This window comes from Equus asinus, chromosome 9 (genome assembly GCF_041296235.1).
Source record: "Equus asinus isolate D_3611 breed Donkey chromosome 9, EquAss-T2T_v2, whole genome shotgun sequence".
Lineage (NCBI taxonomy): Eukaryota > Metazoa > Chordata > Mammalia > Perissodactyla > Equidae > Equus > Equus asinus.
This window is the reverse complement of record NC_091798.1, coordinates 11,488,759-11,513,512: the sequence shown is the minus strand read 5'-3', so window position 1 is coordinate 11,513,512 and position 24,754 is coordinate 11,488,759. Positions and strand designations below refer to the sequence as shown.

Here is a 24,754-nt window from a genome sequence, read left to right as displayed (position 1 = left end):
TGGATTTGACACCAAAAGCAAAGGCAACAAAAGCAAAGAGACAAATGGGACTACATCAAACTAAAAAGCTTCTGCACAGCAAAGGAAGCCACCAACAAAACGAAAAGGCGACCTACTGAATGGGGGAAGATATTGGCAAATCATGTTATCTGATAAGGGGTTAATATCCCAAATCTATAAAGAAGTTATACAACTCAATGCCAGGAAAAAAAAAAGTCTGACTAAAAGATTGGCAGATCTAAACAGACATTTTTCCAAAGAAGACATACAGATGGGTGACAAGTACATGAAAAGATGCTCAACGTCACTAATCATCAGGGAAATGCAAATCAAAACCACAGTGAGATATCAACTCACACCTGTTAGAATGGCTATTATCAAAAAGCCAAGAGATCAGTGTTGGTGAGGGTGTAGAGAAAAGGGGAACCTTGGGCACTGTTGGGTGAGAACATAAATTGGTGCAATGACTATGGAAAACAGTATGGAGGCTCCTCAAGAAGTCAAAAATAGAACTACCATATGAGCCAGCTATTCCATTTCTGGGTATTTATTCAAAGGAAACGAAAACACTAACTCTAAAAAATATGTGCACCCTCATGCTCTTTGGAGAATTATTTCTAACAGCCAAGACGTGGAAGCAACCTGAGTGTCCCTCACTGGATGAACGGATAAAGAAACTGTGGTGTATATACATATCTACACAGTGGAATAGTATTCGGCCATAAAAAAGAAGGAAATCCTGCCACTTGAGACAACACGGATGAAGCTTGAGGGCATTACGCTAAGTGAAATAAGTCAGAGAAAGACAAACCCTGTATGCTCTCACTTAGATGTGGAATCTAGAAAAACCAAACAAGCTCACAGATAAAGAGAACAGATGGCTGTGGCCAGAGGCAGGGAGTAGGGGGTGGGCAAAATTGGTGAAGGGGCCAAAGGTACAAACTTCCAGTTATAAAATGAGTAAGTCATGGGGATGTAATGTACAGCCTGGCGACTACAGTTAATGATACTGTACTGTATATTTGAAAGTTGCTAAAGAGTAGATCTTTAAACTTTTTTTTTTAACATTTGGTTTTATTTTTTGTGTGTGTGCTTTTTCTTCCCCAAACCCTCCCAGTACATAGCTGTATATTTTAGTCATGGGTCCTTCTAGTTGTGGCATGTGGGATGCCACCTGAATGTGGCCTGATGAGCAGTGCCATGTCCGTGGCCAGGATTCGAACCAGCGAAACCCTGGGCTGCCACAGCAGAGTGTGTGAACTTAACCAGTCGGCCACAGAGCCAGCCCCTAAAGAGTAGATCTTAGAAGTTCTCATCACAAGAAAAAAAATTTGGGGGGCTGGTCCCATGGCCTAGTGGTTAAGTTCAGTGTGCTCTGCTTTGGTGGCCTGGGTTTGGTTCCCGGGTGCAGACCTACACCACTCGTTGGCAGCCATGCTGAGGTGGTGTCCCACATACAAAGTAGAGGAGGATTGGCACAGATGTTAGCTCAGGGTAAATCTTCCTCAAGCAAAAAGAGGAAGAGTGGCACCAGATGCTAGTTCAGGGCAAATCTTCCTGACTAAAAAAAAAAAATTTTTTGTAACTATGTGTGGTAATGGATGTTAAGTAGACTTGTGGAGATCCTTTTGCAGTATATACAAACATCGAACACTATGTTGTACACCTGAAACTAGCATAATGTTGTGTGTCAAAAAAATCTGTGGTCAAGGTGCTGGCCCGGTCGCACAGTGGTTAAGTGCGCACGTTCTGCTTCGGCGGCCCGGGGTTCGCCGGTTCAGATCCCGGGTGCGGACATGGTACCACTTGGCAAGCCATGCTGTGGTAGGAGTCCCACATATAAAGTAAAGGAAGATGGGCATGGATGTTAGCTCAGGGCCAGTCTTCCTCAGCAAAAAGAGGAGGATTGGCAGCAGATGTTAGCTCAGGGCTAATCTTCCTCAAAAAAAAAAAAAATGTGGTCCAGAAATTAACAACAAACATACAGTGAAGGTACAGCCAGTATGGAAAACAGTATGCCAGTTCCTAAAGAAATTAAACATAGAATTACATGATCCAGCAATTCCATTTCTGGGGTATACGCCACAAAGAATTGAAGGCAAGGACTCGAACAGATATTTGTACACTCATGTACACAGCAGCATTATTCAAAATAGCTGAAGGATGGAAGCAACCTAAGTGTCCGTGGATGGATGAATGAACAAATGAAATGCAGTATAAACAGATGATGGAATACTACGCAGCCTTAAAAAGGAAGGACATTCTGACACATGCTACAAGGTGGATGAACCTTCAGGACACCATGTTAAGTGAGACAAGCCAGCCACAAAAGGACAAATACTGTATGATTTCATTTATATGAGGTACATAGAGGAGTCACATTTATAGACAGAAAGTAGAATGGTGGTTACCAGGGGCGAGGGAGGGGGAGGATGGGGAGTTGTTTAATGAGCAGTTTCAGGTGGAGAGGATGAAAAAGTTCTGGACGTGGAGGGTGGTGACGGCTGCACAACACTGTGAACAGCCTTAATGTCGCTGAACTGTACACTTAAAAACGGTTGAAATGGTAAATTTTCTCTTCCTTGTATTTTACCGCAATCCAAAAATGCAGTGACCGTGGTTCAGTAGATGCAGGTTCACAGCAGCTGGGCCATGGCGGGGTTCTCAGGTCCCCAAGGACACACAGTGGCTGCCGTGTGCTTCCCCAGGGGCGCAGGTGCTTTCCCAGGCGCCTTCATCCTTCTAAGAGGGACTCCCTAGGAGCTCTCCAAGGACACATTGTTATGGTCCCAGGACAAGGGCAGGGAGAAAAGTCAGCACATCTGCAGTTCTCTCCAGCCAGGTGGGCCTCGTTTCTCTGCTGAAGATAGTAACGAACACACCGTCCGAGGCAGCTTCTTCAGATGTCCGGGTGACAGGGCACAAACTCAGCTCCATGCAGTGACATTCCGAAGAACAGTGAAATTCTAGGATCTACAGCAGCATTTTCCCAAGTGTGCTCTGTGGGACGTTCTTAAATGTCACATGGAAAAGAAGGTTGTTATCAAATACATGTTGGAAACACTGGATTAATCCAGGGCAAACAGCTTCTTGACGGCAGGATTTCCAGCGCTTGTCACGTGCTGGTGTGTGATGCAGATCCCCCAGGAGCCAGGCTTGGAGGACACTCACGCAACTGTTTGCCAAATGGATCTGACCGCGCAACACTTCTTCATGATCGAGTGAGGGACTGATGCTCCGTAAACACGCTTCGGAAAACCTTCATTTAGAGAAGACTAATAAAACAGAAGACACGCATACATCACACCTGGGGCCGGCAAAGCACAGCCCTCGGGCCTCGTCCATCCAGCTGCCTATTTTTTCAGAGCTGAGAATGGTTTTTACACGTTCAAACGGTTACATTTTTAAATAGTTATGTAAGTACTTGCATAACATTCTGGTTTTGCCTCTGGCTCCCAAAGCCCAAAATATTTACCATCTGACTCTTAGAAAAAAATTTTTTTAACTTTTTATTATTTATTTATTGAAGTAGAATTGACATGCAATATCATCTTCATTTCAGGTGGCTGACTCTTTAAGGAAAGTTTGCCAGCTCCTGTACTTGGCAATGAAAATACCTGAAGGCTTTTCTTTTTGCTCTTCATAGAAACAACAATAATTATGATGCGCCATTAGAAGTGCCTACTATGTGCTAGGCATACGTTATTTCCATTAATCTTCACAACTCTGTGAGAAAGGCATTATTGTCCTCATTTTACAGCTGAGGACACTGTGTATCAGAGAGGTGAAGTGCATGCCAGAGCCAGAACTCAAGCCCCGGGTGGTCTCCCCAGCAAAGTCCATAACCGTTCCTTTGTCAGCAGTTTACACAGTGGGATCCACACATCCCGGTGGGGATAAGACGAGTCATTGCAATGTGGCCGTGCTAGAAAAGCTCCAGTTTTCCACCTGTGTCTCTTGTGTCTCCCTGTGAGACTCCTTTATTACTCACAGACACTTCACTTCTGACACTTCTGTCACCAAATGTGTCAGGTTTGTCCCATGCCAAGCGATTCTCTGCAACATCAGCTTGTGTCCTGCAATTTAATTCAATTCTAACACTATCTGCCTGGAGATAGTATTGGACTCCCCAGGTTAAGAGTTCAGTCCCTCAAGACTGCCCCCACCTCAGATGCCAATCGCAAGTAGGAGGTCCCCGGATTACCCACAACTGCTGTCTGATTTGGATACAAATCAGAGGTTCCCACGACCTCCTTCTCAGATTCAATTAATTTGCTAGAGTAGCTCACAGAACTCAGGGAAACACTTACACTTACCAATTTAGTAAAGGAAATGATAAAGGATACAGAGGAGCAGCCAGATGAAGAGATATATAGGGTGAGGTCTGGGAGGGTCCCAAGCCAGGAGCTTCTGTCCCCATGGTGTCACCCTCGCAGTGTGAATGTGCTCTCCAACCTGGAAGCAGTCTGAGCCCCACACTATTGGGATGTTTAGGAAGGCTTCCTCAGGTAGGCACGATGGACCACTAACTCCATTTTCAGCCCCTCTTCCTTCTCAAGAGGAGGGGGGCGGGGCTCAAAAGTCCAAGCTTCTAATCATGGCTTGGTCTTCCTGGTGACCAGCCCCCTTCAGGAGCCATCGAGGAACCCACCCAGAGTTATCTCATTCTAGAACAAAAGACAATCCTATCGCCCAGGAATTTACAAGGGTTTTAGGAGCCCTGTGTCAGAAACCGGTGTCGAAGACCAAATACTAAAACAAAAGAAGCTCCAGTGCCCTCCTCACTTAGGAAATTACAAGGGTCTCAGGAGCTCTGCGCCAGGGGCCGGGGGCAGAGACCCAGAAAGACTTTCTATTATCTCACAGTAATGAAAAATTAGACCTCTTAATTATATATATTTTAGCTTATCCTTCAGATACTTTTAATGTCGTATATAGATTCTGTTATAATATACAATACTATTGTAAAAAATTAGCTAAAATTCTCCTAATCAGTAGCCAAGAGACAGTTTTTAAGGAGTCTAATAAATCGCTCCCCTTTCTCCTCACCGAAGTTCAGGACGAACTGAGAGAGAGAGTGGGATCAAGGAATCAGAGGACAAATGTCAGCTTTATTTTCATTTACTTATTTATTTTTTTTTTGAGGAAGATTAGCCCTGAGCTAACTGCTGTCAATCCTCCTTTTTGCTGAGGAAGACGCCCTGAGCTAACATCCGTGCCCATCTTCCTCTACTTTATACATGGGATGTCTACCACAGATGGCTTTTTGCCAAGCGGTGCCAAGTCCGCACCCAGGATCCGAACCGGTGAACCACGGGCCGCCGAAGTGGAATGTGCAAACTTAACCGCTGCGCCACCAGGCCGGCCCCTCAGCTTTATTCTTGAGAGAGCATGAGGGAACCTGGCTGAAGTGAGGTGTGCGCCAGTCAAGGGTTTCCTAAACCTGCACCCCAGAACCAGACACACTCATTGACCCAGCCACAGGCGCGCCTCAAAAGCAGAGGATTTCTTTTGTGGGGGCCCACTAATCCTCCCAGTGTCAGGGGCCAAGTGGAAAGACTGCTCCCCGAGGACATCTGACCCCAAACAGTAGAGGAAGGGGCTGAGCTATGCAAGTCTGGCTCCTGCCCCCCTAAATATCCATCACCTAGATACTTCTCTTCTCCCCTCGGGAGAGAGAGGGCTGGAACATCACCCTAGTGTAGCTCTCTTCACGTGGAAGGGAACACCAAGCATGGAGTGTAAGAATTTCCCACCTAAGAATCTTGTACATGATATGTTTATTTAGCAAGACATCTATTTTATTTACTTATATACTGCATATATGCTGAAAATTTTATTGGCAGTACACAATGAAAACTATTTGAAGACTACTATTCTAAACTATACTGTACCAGTGTGTGGCCAAGTTCCACGCAGTTTAAAAGAATTAGAGAATGTAATTATTGCAGGATCTGGGCCTCCTGGGCCTTGAGATGAAGCTGGGCTTTATTAACTTGAATTTGACTGCTCTGAACACTGCCGTTAATCTATACGTCTCTAAAGGAAAACCTGTTTATGAAGTAGAAAACCAATTCCATTCCTGGGGCCACTTTCTGAACAGTTTCCTTCCCGCGGCGATCTCACTACGCGGAAATCCATTCGGATGGCTCTGAGTTAGACCACTAGCAACTAGGAAACCTTGCAGTTCATGAGCACTTCTCCATTTGAAGAAGGATGTTGTCCTCATGATGCTGTGAATGTCAGCGTTGAAGATTGGGCTGCAGTGAGGGGTGGAATCAGGGTGAAGGACCAGCTAAGAGCTGTAGTTCAGATAACATTCCAGGCAGAGCTGAAATGTAAAATTTGACATTTTCCAGAGTTCACTGCATAAAACATGGCTCCTGCTAGATGCTCTGTGAATGGTTTCATGGTCAAGTATGTTTGAGGAACCCAATATAAACAAACTCCCTCTCAGACACTCACACTGCATGTTATTATATAAGAGGCTTGGAGAAGTCCTGGAATACAGAAACTTCAACTTTACTTAACACCACATTTCTCAAACTAACGTGTCCACAGAATACTTATTTCAGAATATCCATTGACGTTGGTTTTGGAAAACACACTTTGGAAAATGCTGAATGTAAAGATTATAGATCTGGGAGCCACCAGGTCTATTAAGGTAAGCGGCTTTGGCGTTGAAGATCCAAGTTCATCCTCATATTAGCTGTGACCAGGGGTAAATTTAACCTCTCAGACTCTTAATTTCCATCCACAAAGTGGGTATAATAATTCCTATTTAGAAGAACTATAGCAAACACTAAAGAGAGAATATCTATAAGGTACCCAGCCAACAGCAGGTACTCAACAAAAGTCAGAGCTTTCCCCTTAATTATGGAGTTAGCTGTTTGCCAGAGGAAGTATTTCTTGAGTAAGATTTTGAATCCAGGAAATAATATCAGGACAAGATATGTACTTTGACCAGCATTTGGGAGGGGCTGTAGGGTGAGTTAAAGAGCTATACGGGACCAGATGCGCCACGTATGAGCGATGCAAGACCGTGATCCTGTGCCTCTACCTTTCTGAAACCCAGAGCCTTCATATGTAAAGTGCAGACAGCTACTTCATGAAATACAAGTGTGTGGACAGGGCTGGCCTGGTGGCGCAGTGGTTAAGTTCACAAGTTCCACTTTGGCAGCCTGGGGTTCACCGGTTCAGATCCCAGGTGTGGACCTATGCACGGCTTATCAAGCCATGCCGTGGCAGGCGTCCCACATATAAAGTAGAGGAACATGGGCACGGATGTTGGGTCATGGCCAATCTTCCTCAGCAAAAAGAGGAGGATTGGTGGCAGCTGTTAGCTCAGGGCTAATCTTCCTCAAAAAATAAAAATAAATAAAAGTATGTGGAGAGTGCCCCACAGGCCTGGAACACAGTAAATGCTCAGAAAAATAACAATGACATCAATAATTAATAGTATGAAGCATCACTTCTGAACACTTATACTATGCCAGGCCAGGTGCTAGTCTGGCCGTTTCTCAAAAGTGGAGCATGCAGGCTACTTCCTCACAAGGGACTTCGTAAGGATGCAGATTCCTGCTGGGTCCGACTTGCAGGGCGAGCAGCCCAGGCATGTGCACTTTGACAAGTGCCCGGCTAATTCCTACAGTCACTAAAACTTGAGAACCATTGACTGGGAGACACGGGTTGCGAGATGGTAGGACGTCACACCTGGACCAAATGGACGCTGCATTAGAGACGGGATGACCATGAAACCTCACAGCACCTAGCACCCACAAATTCACCACGGCCCCTCAGAGCAGGGAGAGTGATCGTGGGTGGTTGGCGTGGCATTCCTGGCAGACAACAAAGGGAATGATGAAGGTGCCGGCTCCGAGTGAGACCCGAAGGCAGGCAGTGGGGTAAGCGCCCCTGACAGAGGAAGTCAGGTTTGGTGCCTGACCACAGTCCATTCCCATCCCATCCCATGAGGCTCAAGTGCTCTTGCACACCTGTCTGAGAAGCCCGTGCCACTGACATTGCCAGTTGTATTCTTAAGACTAAGCGCTCTTGGTTTGGAAGATTTGGGAGAAAATGCTCCCAAGGGGAGCCGGAAACACCTCATGATTTTTCCTTCGAGATGAATATATCAGTGACCATTGCTCCTAAGCAAGGTCTGCCAGGTCATTGCACTCTTTGGAATATTTCCTCCAAGGAGGATGAATGTCATGTACATCCTCCCCACTGAAGTTCAAGGACTCTCCTGGTCCTATTCTTCTCTCCTTAGGGAGGTGGGGTGCCGGTGTCACTTTGTTTAAAGATTCACCTGGGAACAAGACGGTTCAACACTGGGGGTGGGTTGTGCCTTGCCTCTGCCCCTGGGAAAATACTAAGGCATCAGGCAGGGCAGTCCCTGCAGCCCAACCATGGCTGCACCCTGCCCTCCTCCACACACTCTCGCCATCAGTAGGCAAGGCCAGCGAGAGGTTCGAGACGCCCTGGACTCGTGAAGTCTTCCATCTTTAGGAACAGAGCTGAGAATAGGTGGCAGGTACCCGGGGAATACAAGGAAGCTTTCCTTAATTTCTGGACGTTGCAGTTCAAAGAATCAGAGTGCACTAGGGCCCAGAGAGGAGTCACTCCTATTTCTGGGCAGTGCCCAAACACAGCACACAGGCTTCTGTTCTCTGATCCCCAAACTCCAGGCCAAGATGCCAGGGCACAAAGCTAGGCAACCTTTCTTCAGCCAAATAAAATCCATAGACACTGCATCTTCCCAATGAAGCTTGAAACCAGTCAAGCACTTTATTAAAAAAAAAAGAAGAAGAAAAAGTCTAATGGTAAAGTGTATAGTTCATACATGCTACAGCTAATTGTTCACCACCCCTCCCCCCTCATATTATATATTCTCACGTATTTTTTTGTGTTAAAAGGAAACGAAAAACACCACCGGAATCTGTCAGTTTGCCGAGGGTTTGAGGAATTTGCTGAGATATCCAGCGAGCTCCAGCGTTATCCTACCAGCAGACACACAGTGGTGGGGCCATGCTGTGAGAGCTCACTGGTCCTAGAGGGATGCAAGAAATGGCTAGTGGCTCCCTGAAGCAGGAAATGTGAGATGTAGCTAAGGTAACCATAGTTTATCATCACCCTCGTAAGAGTGGAAGGGGTGTTACTAAGAATTACATGGGCATGAAGGCATGGACAGGTGTGCACTGGGGTGAAACACGGACACCTTTGTCGTGTTAGAATTGCTTATTGCTGTAACGAGCCTGGCAGGGGCTCCTCCTTTGGATGTTTACAGAAGCCCCAAAAGTGAAGGCTACTGGCTGTGGCACTGGGTTTGGCCTCTTCAAGAACCAAAGAGGGTGAGCCCCTTATCCCTGACTGGAGCTAAAAGGCCTACTGGACAGAAAGGGAAAGATGGAATGTTGAAGCACGATGAGGGGCTCAGTAACTCGGCAGGGGAGCACCAGAAACCAGACACCCCCTGCCGAGCCGGACAGTCAAGTCCGTGGGAAGGGTCCTCAGCAGCAGGTCCACGGCTTCAACTCTGCAGCTCTGCAACTCTGTCTGCAACCGTCACGGGCTGCGGTCCCTCGAGATGTCAGGACCTTAGCCAAGTTAGGAGCAATTCCTCGGGCTGAGGGAGGGCACCCTGCACCCTCAGGCCTCAGCGTGAGTCAATTTCCCACTCATCCAGGCCACACAGTTTGACATTAGGTAATCTTTGGTCTATGGTATGGTATGGCTGTTTCAGCAAAAGCCCTGAAGGATGGGCCTGGACAACCAAGAGGGGAACAGGACTGCCATGCATGGCTGAGGCTAAGTGCCCACCGTCACAGTCCCAAGACCTGGGCAAGACCTCCCAGGGAGCAGTCTGACCCAACACTTCGAGACTCGGGCACAATGGAAGGACGGGAGCAAAGCCTCAAATGTTCTTGTTCTTGATGATGTTGAGCTGCCAGCTATTTGAGGGCGGAGCAATTTCTTTTATCCCACTCAGTGCTGCATACTTGATACAGGCTGAATAAATACTAGATTGTCCATCCCTTCGCCTAAGGTCCTTCCAAACCTTGGGAGACTTGGCACCTGCCCTTTAATGTGTCAAGCTTGTTTTCCTACATTCCACCTGGTAATAAGATCCCCAGTGGGCTCAGAAACGTTCTGAGGCCAAGAACTTTGCCTAAGAAATCGATTACCTGGAGAGGCCTTGTGGTGGAGGCTTCAAATGACCACTGGGAGCCGGATACGGGCTCTAGCAATTCCTCAGTAGGGCAGGGCGTTGAAAGTGCTTCGAGCAGAGCCCAGCTCTCCCCACGTCTCACCCCGGGATGATGACATAAACCCACACAATGGGAAAGAGATTTGGAGCGAAAAATCTGAACAAAGGCCTGTTTTATCAAGTGGGCCTCCTAAAACTCAGATTTTCCAAAGATTTGATGGCACCACAAGCTGTAGTTTTGCCCTAGAATGCAAGACAAAATAGTCACCACAAGAAAGTAAGCAGGGGTGAGTTAAGGGAAAAACCCACCTTCGCCCGCCTTTTGGGTGGGCATTTGGCCTGTGATTTGGCCTACTGACACGTGTGATGATGGGGTGCAGGGAGGAGAAACCTAAATTAAGAGGGAGGGTCACCTGCTTCCCTGGAAGCAAGCACCATGCACAGTTCACTGCTGACGGCAGAGGAGAAGTCACGGGCATCAGGGAGAAAACGGCCAGCTTGGTCAGCATGTAGATGAAGCTGGGCATGGGACTAGACCCTCGGAACCTAAACTTTCTCACCACAGGTCGGGCTAATCCTACACACCTCACGGGGTTGTCGTGAGGATTAAGTTAAAGGAGGGAGCATGTTTAAGCACCGGTGACCTGCCCGGAGCTTGGCATGGGAGTTGTAACTATAGCCCTGGACATTTCCACAGCTGTAACTCCAGGGGAGTTTTGCCTATGCTCCATCAATTGCTCACAGAATAGTGGCCATGGTCTTGGATGGCATAAACCCAACTCCCCAGGCAAGGACAGCTAGCGAGTGCCACCGGCCATCAAGACGCCCCACTTCCAGTTGCCTGGGGAAGTGCCTACCACTGTGGCAAAAAGGAGCTGGAGAGAGGAGTCCTCAGGCCATAGACGTGTCCTGAGGAAGGTGAACAGAGAGGAATGAGGCTTCAGTACCTGCAGTTCACATCAGAATAACAACAACAACAATAATAATAATAAAAACTGAAATTCCTTGCAGGAGAACTTTCTGTCCAGAGAAAGGTGGAGCCAGTTCATTGCCACCCAGCTGACAAACGGGAGGAGGGAACGAGGCCAAAGACAACTGCTTCAGTGGAGTCAGCAAACACAAAACACAGCTGGCACAGCCAGGCGCGGAGCTGCACGCAGCTTGGTCCACCCAGCGCCCAGCACGCAGCAGGCGCTCACGGAACACTTGGAAAGGGCAATGAAAGCAGAAAGCGAATCAGAAGAAAAAAATTTAGTTTGTCTTTTGAAATGTAGTCAAATCCCGCACAACAGCTTCACAAAAGCTGTTTAAGCCAAAGTGGATCAAAAACTCAGGAAAACGTGCTATGAGGTCTCCTCTCAAGCGAGGGGACCTTGAAGAGGTGGGTGGCCCTTTCCCAGCCTCCCTTCTCCCCCTAAGGCTTCTGGGCGTCAGGCAAGGGGCCTGCAGGCGCTGCGAGGAGCACCTCGGGACTCTGCCCCAGATCCCCGGGGAGATGCAATTTACAGACTGACGGAAGAACATAAAGATACTCCTGTGGGTCAGAGGAAGCTCTTTCTCCTGCTGAAGCATCCAGAGCCCATGGGGGGGGTGGGGGCAGGAAGGGGGCTGTTCGCACATAAATCTTTGGCACTGCAGGTGGACAGCAACTGTCCCCAGGAGAGCTGGCCTTGTGGTTCCAAAAGCACCGCAGTGGATGAACACTCTCAACTGGACATCTCTGGGGCAGGACAGGGCCACTTCCTCTTCTCCTGCAGGGTGGGGGAGGGTGGGGAGGGGTTCTGCCCTTTCACCCCCCAGGTCGCCTGGTCCACAGCAAGAGCTCCAGGCAGGAGCCAGAAGCCCCGGGTCCAGATTCTAGTTCTGCAGTGCAGCTGTGCCTCTGCGTGCCTCAGTGAACCACATCTGTCAAAATGGGTCAAATGGCTGCCCTGGGTTCCTCCCAGTGAGATAAGAGAGAGGGAAAGTACAGGAGAAAAAGAGAAAACCCCTCTCCCCATGCCAGAGAGAAGCAGGAAGCTCGAGCACAGAGGGAAAGGAGGCGTCTGCCTGGCCCTTGGGTCCCTGTCCCTTTTTGGGGTACTGCTTGCTAGGCTCAGTTTGGTGGAGGTCCCTGAGCCACCAGACCCCTCGAGGCTGGCATGTGAGACTGCTTCAGCTCCCTTGCTCATGAGCTCTATCCCGCTGAAGGGGCACCAGCACAGGCGCAGGAAACAGGGCTCTGTGGCAGCCACCAGGGCTCTGAGCATCCCCAAGCACGGAGCAGCTGCCGAGGGACCAGGGCCGCCTTCAGGGTATGCTGCAGTGGGCTGGAGGGGTGGTGGGTGTGAGAGCAGCCACAAATGTCCCCTCACCCACACAAGGAAGCGACTTGGCTCCTGGCACCCGGCCAGCTTCTCCCTGTCGCCTGTCTGGTTTGCCTCTTATGGGGGGAAGGGCACAGGCACAGAAGTCAGGCAGGCCTGCATTCAAATCCTCTTTTCTCCCCTTCCTAGCTAGAATGCCTTGGGCACACTGAGCCCGAGTTTCCTCATCTATAAAATGGGTATAATGTTGTGAGAGAAGGTGTTTGTGAGGGTTGAAACATGAAGGTAAAGTGTCAAGTTCAGAGTCTGGCACCTACTGCTATTCAGCAAAGGGAATGGCCCCCTTATTCAAACAAACTTTGAGATTCTTGCTCTAAGTAGACAAAAGTGGAACGCCCCAAGGCGAGTGGGGATTCTTATTCGAAAGCCCTAGGATGGATGAGCGTGCAGCAGGAGGGTGAGGCACGCTCGGAGCTGGAACTACCCTTCAGGACTATCAGGGTCCCAAGACAGAAGAAGATGGAAGGCAGGATGGCCGATCAGACCTCCAGGCCCACTTCTGGGGCAGCTGCATCTGGTTGAACCTGAGAGGCCTTGGTCCCGTGGCCTCAGGGAAGAGGACACCTCCCTGGGATTGGCAATGGAGCCCACTTCTAAGGGATGAAGTTCTTTCTGGTACCAGGCATCTTGGAAACTGAGTGAATAAAGTCAGTGGGCTTTGAGAGACTTGGAGAAATCAGAGCAAGCTGTCACGGACTGGGTAGGGGCCAGAAAGGCTGCTCCTTACAACGCCTGGTCCAAGCCACGAGAAACATTTTCTGCAGATGGTGGGTTCTGGTCCCTCTGCTGGGTGGGCAATGCCACTGGCCTTAAGGCAGAGATGCTGAGTGAAGAGAAAGCAAGGGTGTGTCTCTGAGCCTCCAGGGGATGCTGTGATGGGAGGGATCACTCTCCACCCACAGGGGGAAGAAATCAGGTACTCCAGACTCTGCCTTCCTTTGGAGCTGGTGGAGGAGGATAAATTAAGAGGCATATTAAATACGTGGGTAAAGCCAGCGGGGATGCTTAGGACGTCCAGGCACGGAGGGAGGCGGCTACGGCTTCTTTCTGAGATAGTTGGAAGGGATCCACCCTTCCCAGGGCGGGGCCCCACTCAGGACCTGGCAGAACCACCAGCCGCTGCTGTTCTTTTCCCGGACCTCGAACACCGTCCCCTCCTGGAAGCTGCTGGTATCTTCGTCTCCTTCAAAGTTCGCCACGGCCACATACAAGTCCTTCAGGCCGTCGGCGTTGGGAACCGGGGCTGCAGCCATTTTCTCCCTGTTTTCTCCGATCTTGCCCGTCACCCGTGGCCCCGGCCCGCCTTTGCCTCGCATGTCCTCCTGGCTCCCTAAGGAGTTGGACAGAAAAGGTTTGGCTTTTGGAGGAACGAGGAGGGCCCGGCCTGGGGCAGGAGCTCCCTTGCCTTCGCTGGCCTCACGCGGCGGCCCTCTGACCTCTGGGAGGGGCCTGGACGCTGAGGAGGTTTTCTTGGGTGGGGGTGGTCTCCGGGGCGGGACCACAGGTCTTTGCTGGGGAGCCTCTTGGAGAGGGACGGGCACATTCTTCGGCCCAGGATCCGCGGTCTTGGCCGGCCTCGGTGGGGCTCTGCATGACATCTCCTTTGGGTTGAGCCCATCCTGTTTGCCCGTCCTGTCCGTGGCGCGGCCGGGCCCCTCCCCGGGGAGGAAGCTGCGGCTGAAGGCCCCGTCTTGCCCCCCGACAGCCTGGTGGCTGCTCTCCCCGTCCGCTGAGGGTTTCTCCTGCGACTTGGCGGGCCTGAGCTTGCTCCTGAGGCTGCAGATGTCCACTGGGTCTTCGCCCTGAGGGGGCTCTGTCCTGGGGGAGGGAGCTGGCTTGGGCCTCACCTGAGGTTTGGACTTCAAGAAGGGATGCTGGGGTGCGGCTTCTGGCCTCTCCTCCGGGGGGTCGGCTTTGGGTTTGGAGACGGGTCGGAGGTTGGGCTTCTTCACCTCCTTGGCCAATACTTTGTGGCCACACTCCAGCCCCATCTCATTTTTCAGCTGGAACAACTTGCTTTTGTCAGGTTTGGGCTCCGGCTTCCTGCCCTCCCGGGCTGGGGGGGTGAGTTTGGCTGGAATCATCGGCAGAATCACGCCAGGGGGCTTGGGTGAGGAGCCGCGGAGCTGCTCCGCCCTCTGCCGCTCCCGCTCCTGCACCTCCTCTTCCGACTTCATGATGGATTCTTTCCGGGGAGGGAGGCTGGGCTTCTCCTCCAGGTCGGGGTCCGAGATCTCCTCGTAGCCTGCGCACGAGGACATGTCTGAAGACGCCTTCCTCAGGGCCTCCTTACCACCCTTCCAGTCTTTGGACCACGCCATCCCGGGGTCCACAGCACCGGGGGGTGCCTCGGGCAGGGGCCGGGAGGGGCCCACGGCTTCACTGCCGGTGTTGTTCTCCATCGGGGCTGCATCTCCCAGCCGGAGCTGGGTCACCTCGTTGGGCAAGGGAGCCAGAAAGTTGGGTCTTGAGGCATTACTGGTCTTCTTATACTTATCAATGAAGGTTGCTGGGGCCCATCCTTCCTTATCTTCAATCTGAATGTACCACCAGCCACTCAAGTTTTTCTCAATCACCTGAAAGGGAGGACAGAAGAAAGCTCTTAGTAGGGATGGTCTCAGGGCCAGCGTACCAGCGTGGGCCGGGAGAACCCACATGCAGCTGGGCTTCTAGAAGCAGGAGTTCCGCACTCGGCAGGTGCCCAGACAACATCTCTGGTGGACCATCTCTGGAGACTTTACTGTGTATCAGGAACATCTTACATGGGACTGGGTGCCCTCACAAGCAGTCCCTGAGACGTGGACCTGGGTGCAGGCAGTGGATTTGAGAGGCGATCTCAGGAAGCACAAGTGAGGGATGGGGAAGGAGAGAGCCAGTTTTTGCTCTGGCCTCTGGGGCTTAATCTGCCAGCGACCCTCTGAAAGATGATGCAGAACCAGACGCAGTCCACCGGGGTGGGGACTTCTACCTCCTGATTCCTGGTCCCTCTCCCCAGGGCATTAACTCGCCCTCTTTCTGGGTAGTGCCCTGAGGCAGGTGTAGGAGGTGGGACGCTGTCAGCTGCAGGGACCTGAGTGCAGCTGCAGGTCAACTTGGGGTCAGGACGCAGGGCAGGCCACCAGCAGCGTCTGCTACAATTCTAAAGAAGGACAAGGCAAAACCCACACATACCCAAAACGAGCCTTGACGGCTGCTCCTTTGGTTGAGCACCACACGAGGTGGCTGGCTGGTGTTTACAGGCCACACTGTATGAAGTGTATCCTTAAACACGGGCCACACTCAGCTCGTGTGCAGACGCAGGGGAACCGCTGCTGCTGGACGTGAAACAGACTTTCATCTCACCCCCTTCTCGCTCTGGGCCACACACCCACGGAATGAAACGGCGGGTGGAACTGCTCACATTATTTAAGATCTTCCGTTTCCTGCCTCCTTTTTGTTCAGTATCGTGTGGCTGAATTGATGTGGGTGAAAGGTTTGCATGCTGCATGTTATAGGCTGAACGGCGTCCCCTCCAAATCCATATGTTGAAGCCTTACTCCCCTGTACCTTACAATGGGACTGTATTTGGAGATGGGAGCTTTTTAAAATTTTTTTAATTTTTAAATTTTTTTTTTAAGGAAGATTAGCCCTGAGCTAACTGCTGCCAATCTTCCTCTTTTTGCTGAGGAAGACTGGCCCTAAGCTAACATCTGTGCCCATCTTCCTCTACTTTATATGTGGGACGCCTATCACAGCATGGCTTTGCCAAGCGGTGCCATGTCCGCACCCGGGATCCGAACTGGCGAACCCCGGGCCGCCGAAGCAGAGCGTGTGCACTTCACGGCTGCACCACCAGGCCGGCCCCAAGAGATGGGGCCTTTTAAGAGGCAAATAAGATAAATGGGGTCATTAGGGTGGGCCCTAATCCAATATAGCTGGTGTCCTTATAAGAAGAGAAGAGGATGCAGAGGACACACAGAATTAGGGAGGACCACATGTGAACGAAGTGAGAAGGCAGCCCTCTGCAGGCCAAGGAGAGAGGCCTCAGGAGAAACCAACCCTGCTGACACTTTGAACCTGACTTCCAGCCTCGAGAACTGTGAGAAAATAAATCTCTGTTGTTCAAACCACCCAGTCCGTGGTGTTCTGTGATGGCAGCCTGTGCAGACCAATATGCTGCAATTCCCTGGGAGGCTCTGTGCAGAGGAGATCTGATTAATGCTTACAACTGCCCTATGAAACGGCGATATTCACCCCATTTTACAGATGCAGAACCAAGCCTCAGGAGAGCTGGGAGCTCGCAGAGGGTCACGCAGAAAGTCAACGGTGGAGGTGGGAGTCAAAGCAGGCGGGTGGGCTCCAGGGCATGTGCTTTCACCACGGCTCGCTGGACTATGTCCTGGAAAGGGGACCCTGCGTGGGGAGGAGCCGAGCCCGGGGTGAGAAAGTGCTGGGGGCCAGTCGGGCCGAGGGCGTGGTTCTGCGCTGCACTCTGCCGCCCAGCTCAGGAGAGAGAACGGCAGCCGCAGGGGAGGTAGAGGCTGGGCTCTGGGGCCCGCCGTCCAGGCTCTGGTTCTGGCTCCACCTTTTCCTGCCTGAATGGCCTGCACGAGCCACATGCCTGAGATTCCACCTCACAAAACAGGGATGACAGTAAGAACAACACCCACTTGCAAGATTTTCACGATGATCATAGAAGCTGATGCGTGCAACAGCACCAGGTGAACACTGGAAGGCAAACATTACCAGCTATTAAATGATCCTGGAGACCACTGAGGAAGCAGGATGCTTCACAAGCCCCACTGGAGCCTCTCCAGGGAAGGGTCCTCATGAACGCAAGCCCTTCAGGGGAGGGGACCAGCATCTTATCAACACTTGGTAGCTCTGCTCACGACGGAAGGCGATTCTGGGCATACAAGTGATCGTCGGCACATGCGCGAATTCACCAACTCTAACACTTAAGTATGTGAGCAAGTGAAAACAGGACAATAGTCAAAATGAAATATATCAATGAGGATTTGCTAAGCTTACACTCTGCAGAGTACCATGGCAGAAGCTCTAAACATTTGTGTTCTGAATCATGACTTATGGGAGCTGTCGTTTATTAGAGAGAAGCCAAGAGTGATGATGAATAAAAGCAAATGCAAATTCACAAGAACAAGGGGGAAAGAAAAGAGCCCTGGATTCGAAGCCCAGCTCCACCACTTACTAGCTACGTCACCTCGGGCAATTGACCTGTCCTCTCTGGGTCTCAGGTACATCTGTAAAATGGGCTGAAGATACTGACCTCTTGGGACTTCTGTGAAGACAAGCTATCAAGTGTGTAAGGTACCTGCACAGAGAGGTGTCTATATCATCAAACCATCACTACCACCAGCACCGTCACCACCACCACCAGCACCATAAAACACAGACCAGGCAAGAAACTAAGGTGTTTCTGGTGGCACCACTGCGGGAACACTGTGGTTCCATGAATGAATTCTCAAGGCTAAGATGATGTTGAAATGAACTAGGAAGCAAACCTGGAGAAGAAAAACAGAAGATACAGAATTTATCACCAGAAAAGAACACCCAGGTAAGCCAAAAACTTCAGCAGCTACTATTTCCCACGTGAGTCCCTCCAGTTCCCACTGGCAGAACCTAGGCTGACATCACGGAACAATAAGCAGGGAAGTTTCGAGGATGGTTTATATCTGTGCTTTCTGGAAAAGAATGTTGGGTATGTGAGCTTTTTATTGGATCAGCTTCAGCAAAAGCAGACAGGCTAAAAGCCAGAAACAAGAAACGGGAACGGTTCTGACTGAAGTGGGCGGAGCCAGGAGGGAGACTCCCCAACATCGCCAGAAAGCCCCACGATGTCCCACCGCTCGCAGTCAGCCCTCAGCTGCAGTCATCGTCCGTGACAGCCTGAGCTGCCCTTGGCGGATTTCGGGACATTCGGAGCCAGGGAGTGGTGGTGCTTATTGGCGAATGTTCCATTTGCCAGCATGCTCAAACAACGGTGTGTGTTTGCACAAAATGCTGGAAACTCATCGTCTTAAAGCAGAAGAAGCTTTTATAATGTTTCTCAGCTCTCTGGGGAAAAAAACCCATTGATAATATGCAAGTCAGACTTCCGGTTTCAAGACGGGAGATGGAGTGAACAGCAGCTTCCCCTTTAAGCAACAAATCCAGGGACACAAATAAAGGAATACAAAGTGAAGCTCTGAAGGAGGAAGGGGAGAAGTCAGTGCACCGGAAATTGTGAGGAATGACTGACGGACGGAAGCTGCAGAGGGAGGCTGTGGGCCAGGAGGTCCTACTGCAAAAGGTGGGAGCAGTGCTGAGGCCCACCTGACTTTAAGGTGGGAGAGCCTGGGAACAAGGAGGCCCAGGAGCAAGGGACAGGGGTTATCCGGGATGCCATGGCAGAAGCAGCCAGGCTGGCTTACCCCACGATGCCCTGTATCCCATTCTTGTGGGGCAGGAGGAGTAAAGAAAGTGATTGCTCACAAGTGGAAGCAGTGAATCTGGGAGCTGGGTAAGAGAGACACGACACTGCTCAGTGGCTGGCTCTGAAGTCCCCATTCTGGAACTGAAACCAGAGGAAGCTGACCACCTCCTTGTGCACACTCCCTAACTGGGCTGTTCAACTGTGCCCTGCCACTTCTTGCACAGCCCAAGACAAGGACTAACACCATGAAAAGAACTGAAATCAATACCAACACCACTGCAAAAGATTTACAACCGAGGAAACAGATAATAAACAATATCAATTGCAGCTTAAATTAAACATACTTAATATCCTTAGATATAGAAGGGCATCAAATTCATGAAAAAACAGGCTATTGTGAAACAAGAACAGGTGACTATGAAAAAGAATCAATAAGAGCTCTTGGAAATGAAAATTATAATTGCTGAAACAAAATAAGCAACAGACTGAAATGCTGAAGAGCAAATTAATGAGCCAAAAGATGAAGCAGAATGCTCTCAGAATGCAGCACAAAGGGATGAAGATGGAAAATCTGAAAGAAAAGTAAAGAGACATGGAGCATGGGGCAGAAGTTTCCTTATCTGTTCAATAGCAGTTCCAGAAGGAAAGAATAAAAAGGGTGAAGGGAGTCAATATTTAAAGAAGTAAAAGTGAGGAATTTTCTGGGAAGACCTCCTGAGTTCTTAGACTGAAATGGCCCACCACATGCTGAGCAGGATAAAAATAAAGAAACTCACACGTGGACACACTTCAGTGAAATTTCAGCATTTTAAAGGGAATGAGGAACTCCTCAAAGAATGAGAGAAATGACAGATAACGAACATGAGAACATGAACCACGTAGACAGTAGTGCTTACTAGCAAGGCTAGAAGTAAGAAGAGAATGGAACGATCGATTCAAAGTACCGAGGGAGGGGGCCGGCCCCACGGCAGAGTGGTTAAGCCCAGGGTTTCGCTGATTAGGATCCTGGGTGCGGACAGGGTACCACTCATCAAGCCATGCTGAGGCGGCGTCCCACGTGCCACAACTAGAATATACAACTATGTACTGGGGGGATTTGGGGAGAAAAAGCAGAAAATAAAAAAGAAGATTGGCAACAGTTGTTAGCTCAGGTGCCAATCTTAAAAAAAAACCCAAAAAACCAAAGTACCGAGGGAGGATGACTTTCAACCTGCAATTCAAAACTCAGTCCCTGAAGAATGAGGCGAAACTAACATTTAATTCTCATAATGTCAAGAAAGCATCATGTACAGAAGCGATGGACTGCCCTTAGCTAAGAACTGAAACACATGGCCCCAGAGCAGCTAACATAGGGTAGGGCAGGGAAACCGGTGCGAATCAGGGGAGGCTCCCCAGAGGAAGCAAAGATGTGAAGAATGAGTTGGGTTTTGATATGCCAAATTCAGTTCAAAAAATGGCCCTGAGTGCCATCTAGGAGAAGGCAGGTAGAAGGTTAGGAGCTGGGTTAAAGGAAGGTCATTCCTGGAAGAGAGAGTAAGGTGGGGGGAAGGGTCAGCTGGACCAGTGGGGCTCAGAGGAAAGCAGTGGCAATAGGCTGAACAGCAACGGTAGAAGGAACAGCTCTTGATGCGGAAAGACGTTAAGAAAGAGGCAACATATGCCATGTCAGAACAGGACGTGTATGTTTTCCAACAGCACGGTGGCAGAATCGGGCACAGAACTAGCGTGTAGCACCAGCAAGATGCCTTGTGAGTTCTGTCTGTGGATTTGAAGTTGGAAAGGCCAGAATGGCGGCAAAAAAAAAGGAGCAGATAAAGAATAAAAAGGAGCAGATAAAAAGCTTTTTTGAGCCTTGGAGGTACTTCTGCTTTCCCATCGGTTTCTCTGTGCGGATTAGGGTTTGCATTTTATAAAATTTAGTTTGAGAGGCTTTGGCTCAGGTTCTTCAAAAACCCCGGCAGACAGCCCTCCTTCAATGTGCTGAAGGACACCTGGCTTGAGGAGAAGTTTCTGGAGAGGCTTGAGCAGAATCAAGGGTGGTGAGGCCCAGGATGCACCTTCAGGAAGTCGCCTTCTGCCAAGATCCCTGGGCAGCTGCCCCGGGATGCAGCGGGAGGAGAGGGAGAGGCAGGAAGCGTCAGAGCTGGAGGGAAACAGCGGGGGCGTTGGAAGCCTCTCAGAGGGCAAGTAAAGACCCTCCAAAACTGTGTGACACTGGCGCACGGACTCAATCATCACTCATTCACTCCTTACTTCCTTGATCCAGCTGAACCTGCATTCATAAAGGAAGGGTTTACTGAGCACCTGCTGTGGAGCAAGGCCAGAATGCAGAAAACACACATAGGCCTTCTGCGTGTTAAGTGGGAGGCTGTGGGGAGACAGGTTTTCACTGATTCAACATTTATTGCAAAGCTCCCACGTGCCAGGCACCGTGCTGCCTGTGGGGAAGCAGGAGTGAAGAACAGCCCTGGTCTCTGCCCTCCTGAAGTTCCCAGATGTCGGCAGATAAATGACAACAGGCTGTCCACACCCCTGGGCCGAATCTGGAGACTGACGTGGGTTCAAATCCTGGCTCTGCCACCTGTTAGCTGTGTGACTTAGACAGCACCTTTTTTCCAAGCCAGAGCTTCCTCATCTGAGAAACGGGGGCTGTCAGGGTCCTGCCTCACAAGAGTGAGCGATTACATGACGAAGTGAGGCACTGTCCGTCCAGCACTTGTGTAGTGCCCGGCACTCACGGCCGTCCCGTTACTCACAGGCTTTCCTGGGAACAAACGCCTTTGAGCTCGAACCCAGGGAGAAAAGAGAAATGAAGAGGAGAAAGGATTTATGTTGGCCTTTATTCAGGGAACAAAGTGGACATGTGAAGGAGTGGGAACACAAGGAGACAGGAGAGGCAAGAAGCAGTAGGAGGTGATAAAAACACAACACAGCCAGTCACAGAAGACCTCAGAGTATATGTGTCCACTTGTGTGAAATGTCCAAAACAGGCAAATCTATAGAGACAGAAAGTAGATGAGCGGTTGCCTAGGGCTGGAGCCCTATGACCAAGAAGGACTGAGCAGAAAGGGGAGTGACTGCTAATGGGTACAGGGTTTCTTTTTCCTTTCTTCTTTTTTTTTTAGGTGAGGAAGATTGGCCCTGAGCAAACACCTACTGCCAATTTCTTTTTGCTTGAGGAAGACTGCCGCTGAGCTAACATCTGTGCCCATCTTCCTCTCTTTTATGTGGGAGGCCACCACAGCACGGCTTGACAAGCGATGCTAGGTCTGCGCCTGGGATCGGAATCTGTGAACCCCGGGACACTGAAGCGGACCATGCGAACTTAACTACTACGCCACCAGCCAGCCCCAGGGTTCCTTTGTTTGAGTGATGAAAGTGTTCTAACACTGATTCTGGTGATGGCTACACAACTCTGTAAATATATTAAAAACCATTGGATTTTACACTTTAAATCCATGAATTGTATGGTATGTGAATTATATCTCAACAAAGCTGTTACAAAGAAAAAAAAAGAACCTAAAAGTAGGAGGTGAGAGAAGCAGGAGGTGAGAGAAGTAGGGCGGTGCTCAGACTCCAGAGTCACAGGTGGGCGGAAACACCAGGGCACTCACCTCGACCTTCAGGCCCGCCTGGAAGCTGATGCCGTCGGGAATGGTGGTCTGGAAGTCGGCGATGGTATAATACTCTTCCTCCACCTGGGGTGGGATGGGAGGCTTGGGCAGGTGGAGACCTCGAGGCTGGGGTGATTAAACACAGCACAAGCTCAAGGTAAGTGCGCCACCGTGGCGCTGGAGCAGGGCAGGGGCGGCGCTAAGGGAGTGGGTACAGCCACCCTCGGGGGGCACTGGGGGGCCCATTTGGAATCTAAGGGGCAAAACAAAGAGGACCACCATGTCCTAGATGGGTCACTGGCCCTTCAGCTTTAGAGTGACAAGAAGAAACAGGAGACTTATGCCTATAATCGTGAAACTTGGGGGCAAGACAACATTCTCTGAATTTCAGAGGCAGCAAGAGCTGTGGAAAGAACACAGGGTTGCATGTCAGACCCATCTGGGTTAGAAATACTGATTATGTGAGTGGCTCTGGGCAAATACTTCCCCACCTGGAGCCTCAGTTTCATCTCCTGTAGAATGGGGACAATCATAGGCTCTGCCTGGTGCGGCTGCTGTAAGCATTCAATAAGTTAACGTGGGGAAGCACCCAGCACAGTGCATGGCTCCCGACAGATGCACAATGAATGGCAGACACTGAAAAAGGAAGGCCTGTTTCTCAAAGTATGGGCTAGAAAGGTACCTAAAGAATCAAAGATGGAGAATGAAAGGAGAATATCAGAACGGCACCACAAACGATATTCGTGCCTCATCTCAGTTTTGGTTGCAGGTTACTTTACTCGAGAAGACTGCTCTAAGAAAGTGAAGCAGGCTCAGGAAGCAGCGAGCACATCCTGAGGGCTAATGCTCGCAGAGCCATGGGCGGACTGTCCCCCCCTGGACCTCAGCCTTCCCAGCTGTTAATGACACCAGCCCTTGTACGGCCTGCTTCATGAGGCTGCTGTGTGGACAGGAAAGAGCATCTCTGGAAAGGGTGAGGGGAACATGAGGGCCAGCCTCAGGTCAGGGGCTGGCTCCCCTGTAGCAAGGGCCCACTTACTATGGTCATATCCCGGCGAGGAGGGGGTCTCTGTCTCATCTTGGGTGATCCTACAAAGAGAGGAGATCTCACTTCACACGCTGCACAATGCTACAGGTTGCAGTCCTCAGTGGACACCAGGAAAGACCTAGTCTGGCCTGCAGAAGCTCAGGTGTGATGCCCCGCCCAGGCGATGGTGAGTTGCTGTGACCCCTCCTGTGGGAAGGGCCCGATTCGGAAGGGGCTGCTGAGACTCGGCCCAGGACCACTGGCAGGGCTGTGTGCTGGAGCAACCGACAGCTTTTCCGGAAGGGCAAAAGCGCAGGCTTCGGAGCACTGTAGAGGTGGGCTGCAACATGTGATCTGACTCTGAGCCCCAAGGCGCTCATCTGCAGGAGGGGTGACGCCACCTCCCAGGGGCAGTGGTGGAGAGGAAAGTAGACAGCAGGTGCGAGGCTCTCTGCTGGTGGCAGGCACACAGCACACATTACTGCCTCGGCTCTGTGCTCTACAGCAAACCAGCTCAAACACCACACAAACAGAACCGAATAAACTTGGGCTGATGACTTGAGGGGCTTTCACTCTGGACTTGGGCTGCCCTCACTCTGGGTCTCAAGGAGAGGAGGAGGGTCACTCTGCCATGGTCCAAGGCTCCTGGCTAAAGGCAGAACATTGAGGCAGTCACCCCATCCGCTGCCAGAGCTGACTCAGCACTGGTCTACACAGTCGGGTGGTCCAGCAGTTAGGGTGTGGAGGAGACTGCTCATCTCTTAAATACCCATTTCCCCTGTCTTGTATCAGAATAAATAGCAACAGTTTTAGCCAGACACCTAGCCGCCTACATAAAGACTACATTTCCCAGACTCCTTTGCAGCTAGATAGTACCACGTGATTAAGTTCTGGCCAATGGGATGTGAGAGAGGGGAAATCCAGCGGCTTCTGACTTGAGTCCTCCACTTCTCCCTGCCTCCCTCACCGGCTGGACTAGTGGTGAGCCATCCTGGACCAGGTGGATGAGGGCACCTCGTAGATGCAGTGTAACAAGACTCTTGACTGTACAGAGTTGCTATAGCAGCCCTGGACACATACGTGGACTGCTTTGTGTGAAAGAAATAAAGATCTAAATTACATGAGCCA

General features: G+C 50.4%; 1 protein-coding gene across 2 annotated transcripts in view; it reads right to left on the bottom strand.

The window, feature by feature from the left end:
• Positions 1-11,767: 11,767 nt before the first annotated feature.
• The window catches only part of SH3PXD2B (SH3 and PX domains 2B), a 95,186-nt gene continuing 82,199 nt past the window's right edge, over positions 11,768-24,754 (bottom strand). Inside the window, exons 11-13 of one of the 2 annotated variants that reach the window (XM_044777669.2) lie at positions 23,639-23,688; positions 22,600-22,725; positions 11,768-15,149 (exon numbers count right to left, since the gene is read on the bottom strand). In XM_044777669.2, coding sequence (XP_044633604.2) covers positions 13,608-15,149; positions 22,600-22,725; positions 23,639-23,688 — 1,718 coding nt within the window. In that variant the 3' untranslated portion in view covers positions 11,768-13,607. Of the gene's footprint in view, positions 15,150-21,811; positions 21,982-22,599; positions 22,726-23,638; positions 23,689-24,754 lie in introns of those variants that run through there. The other variant, XM_070517087.1, reaches the window with a different exon arrangement.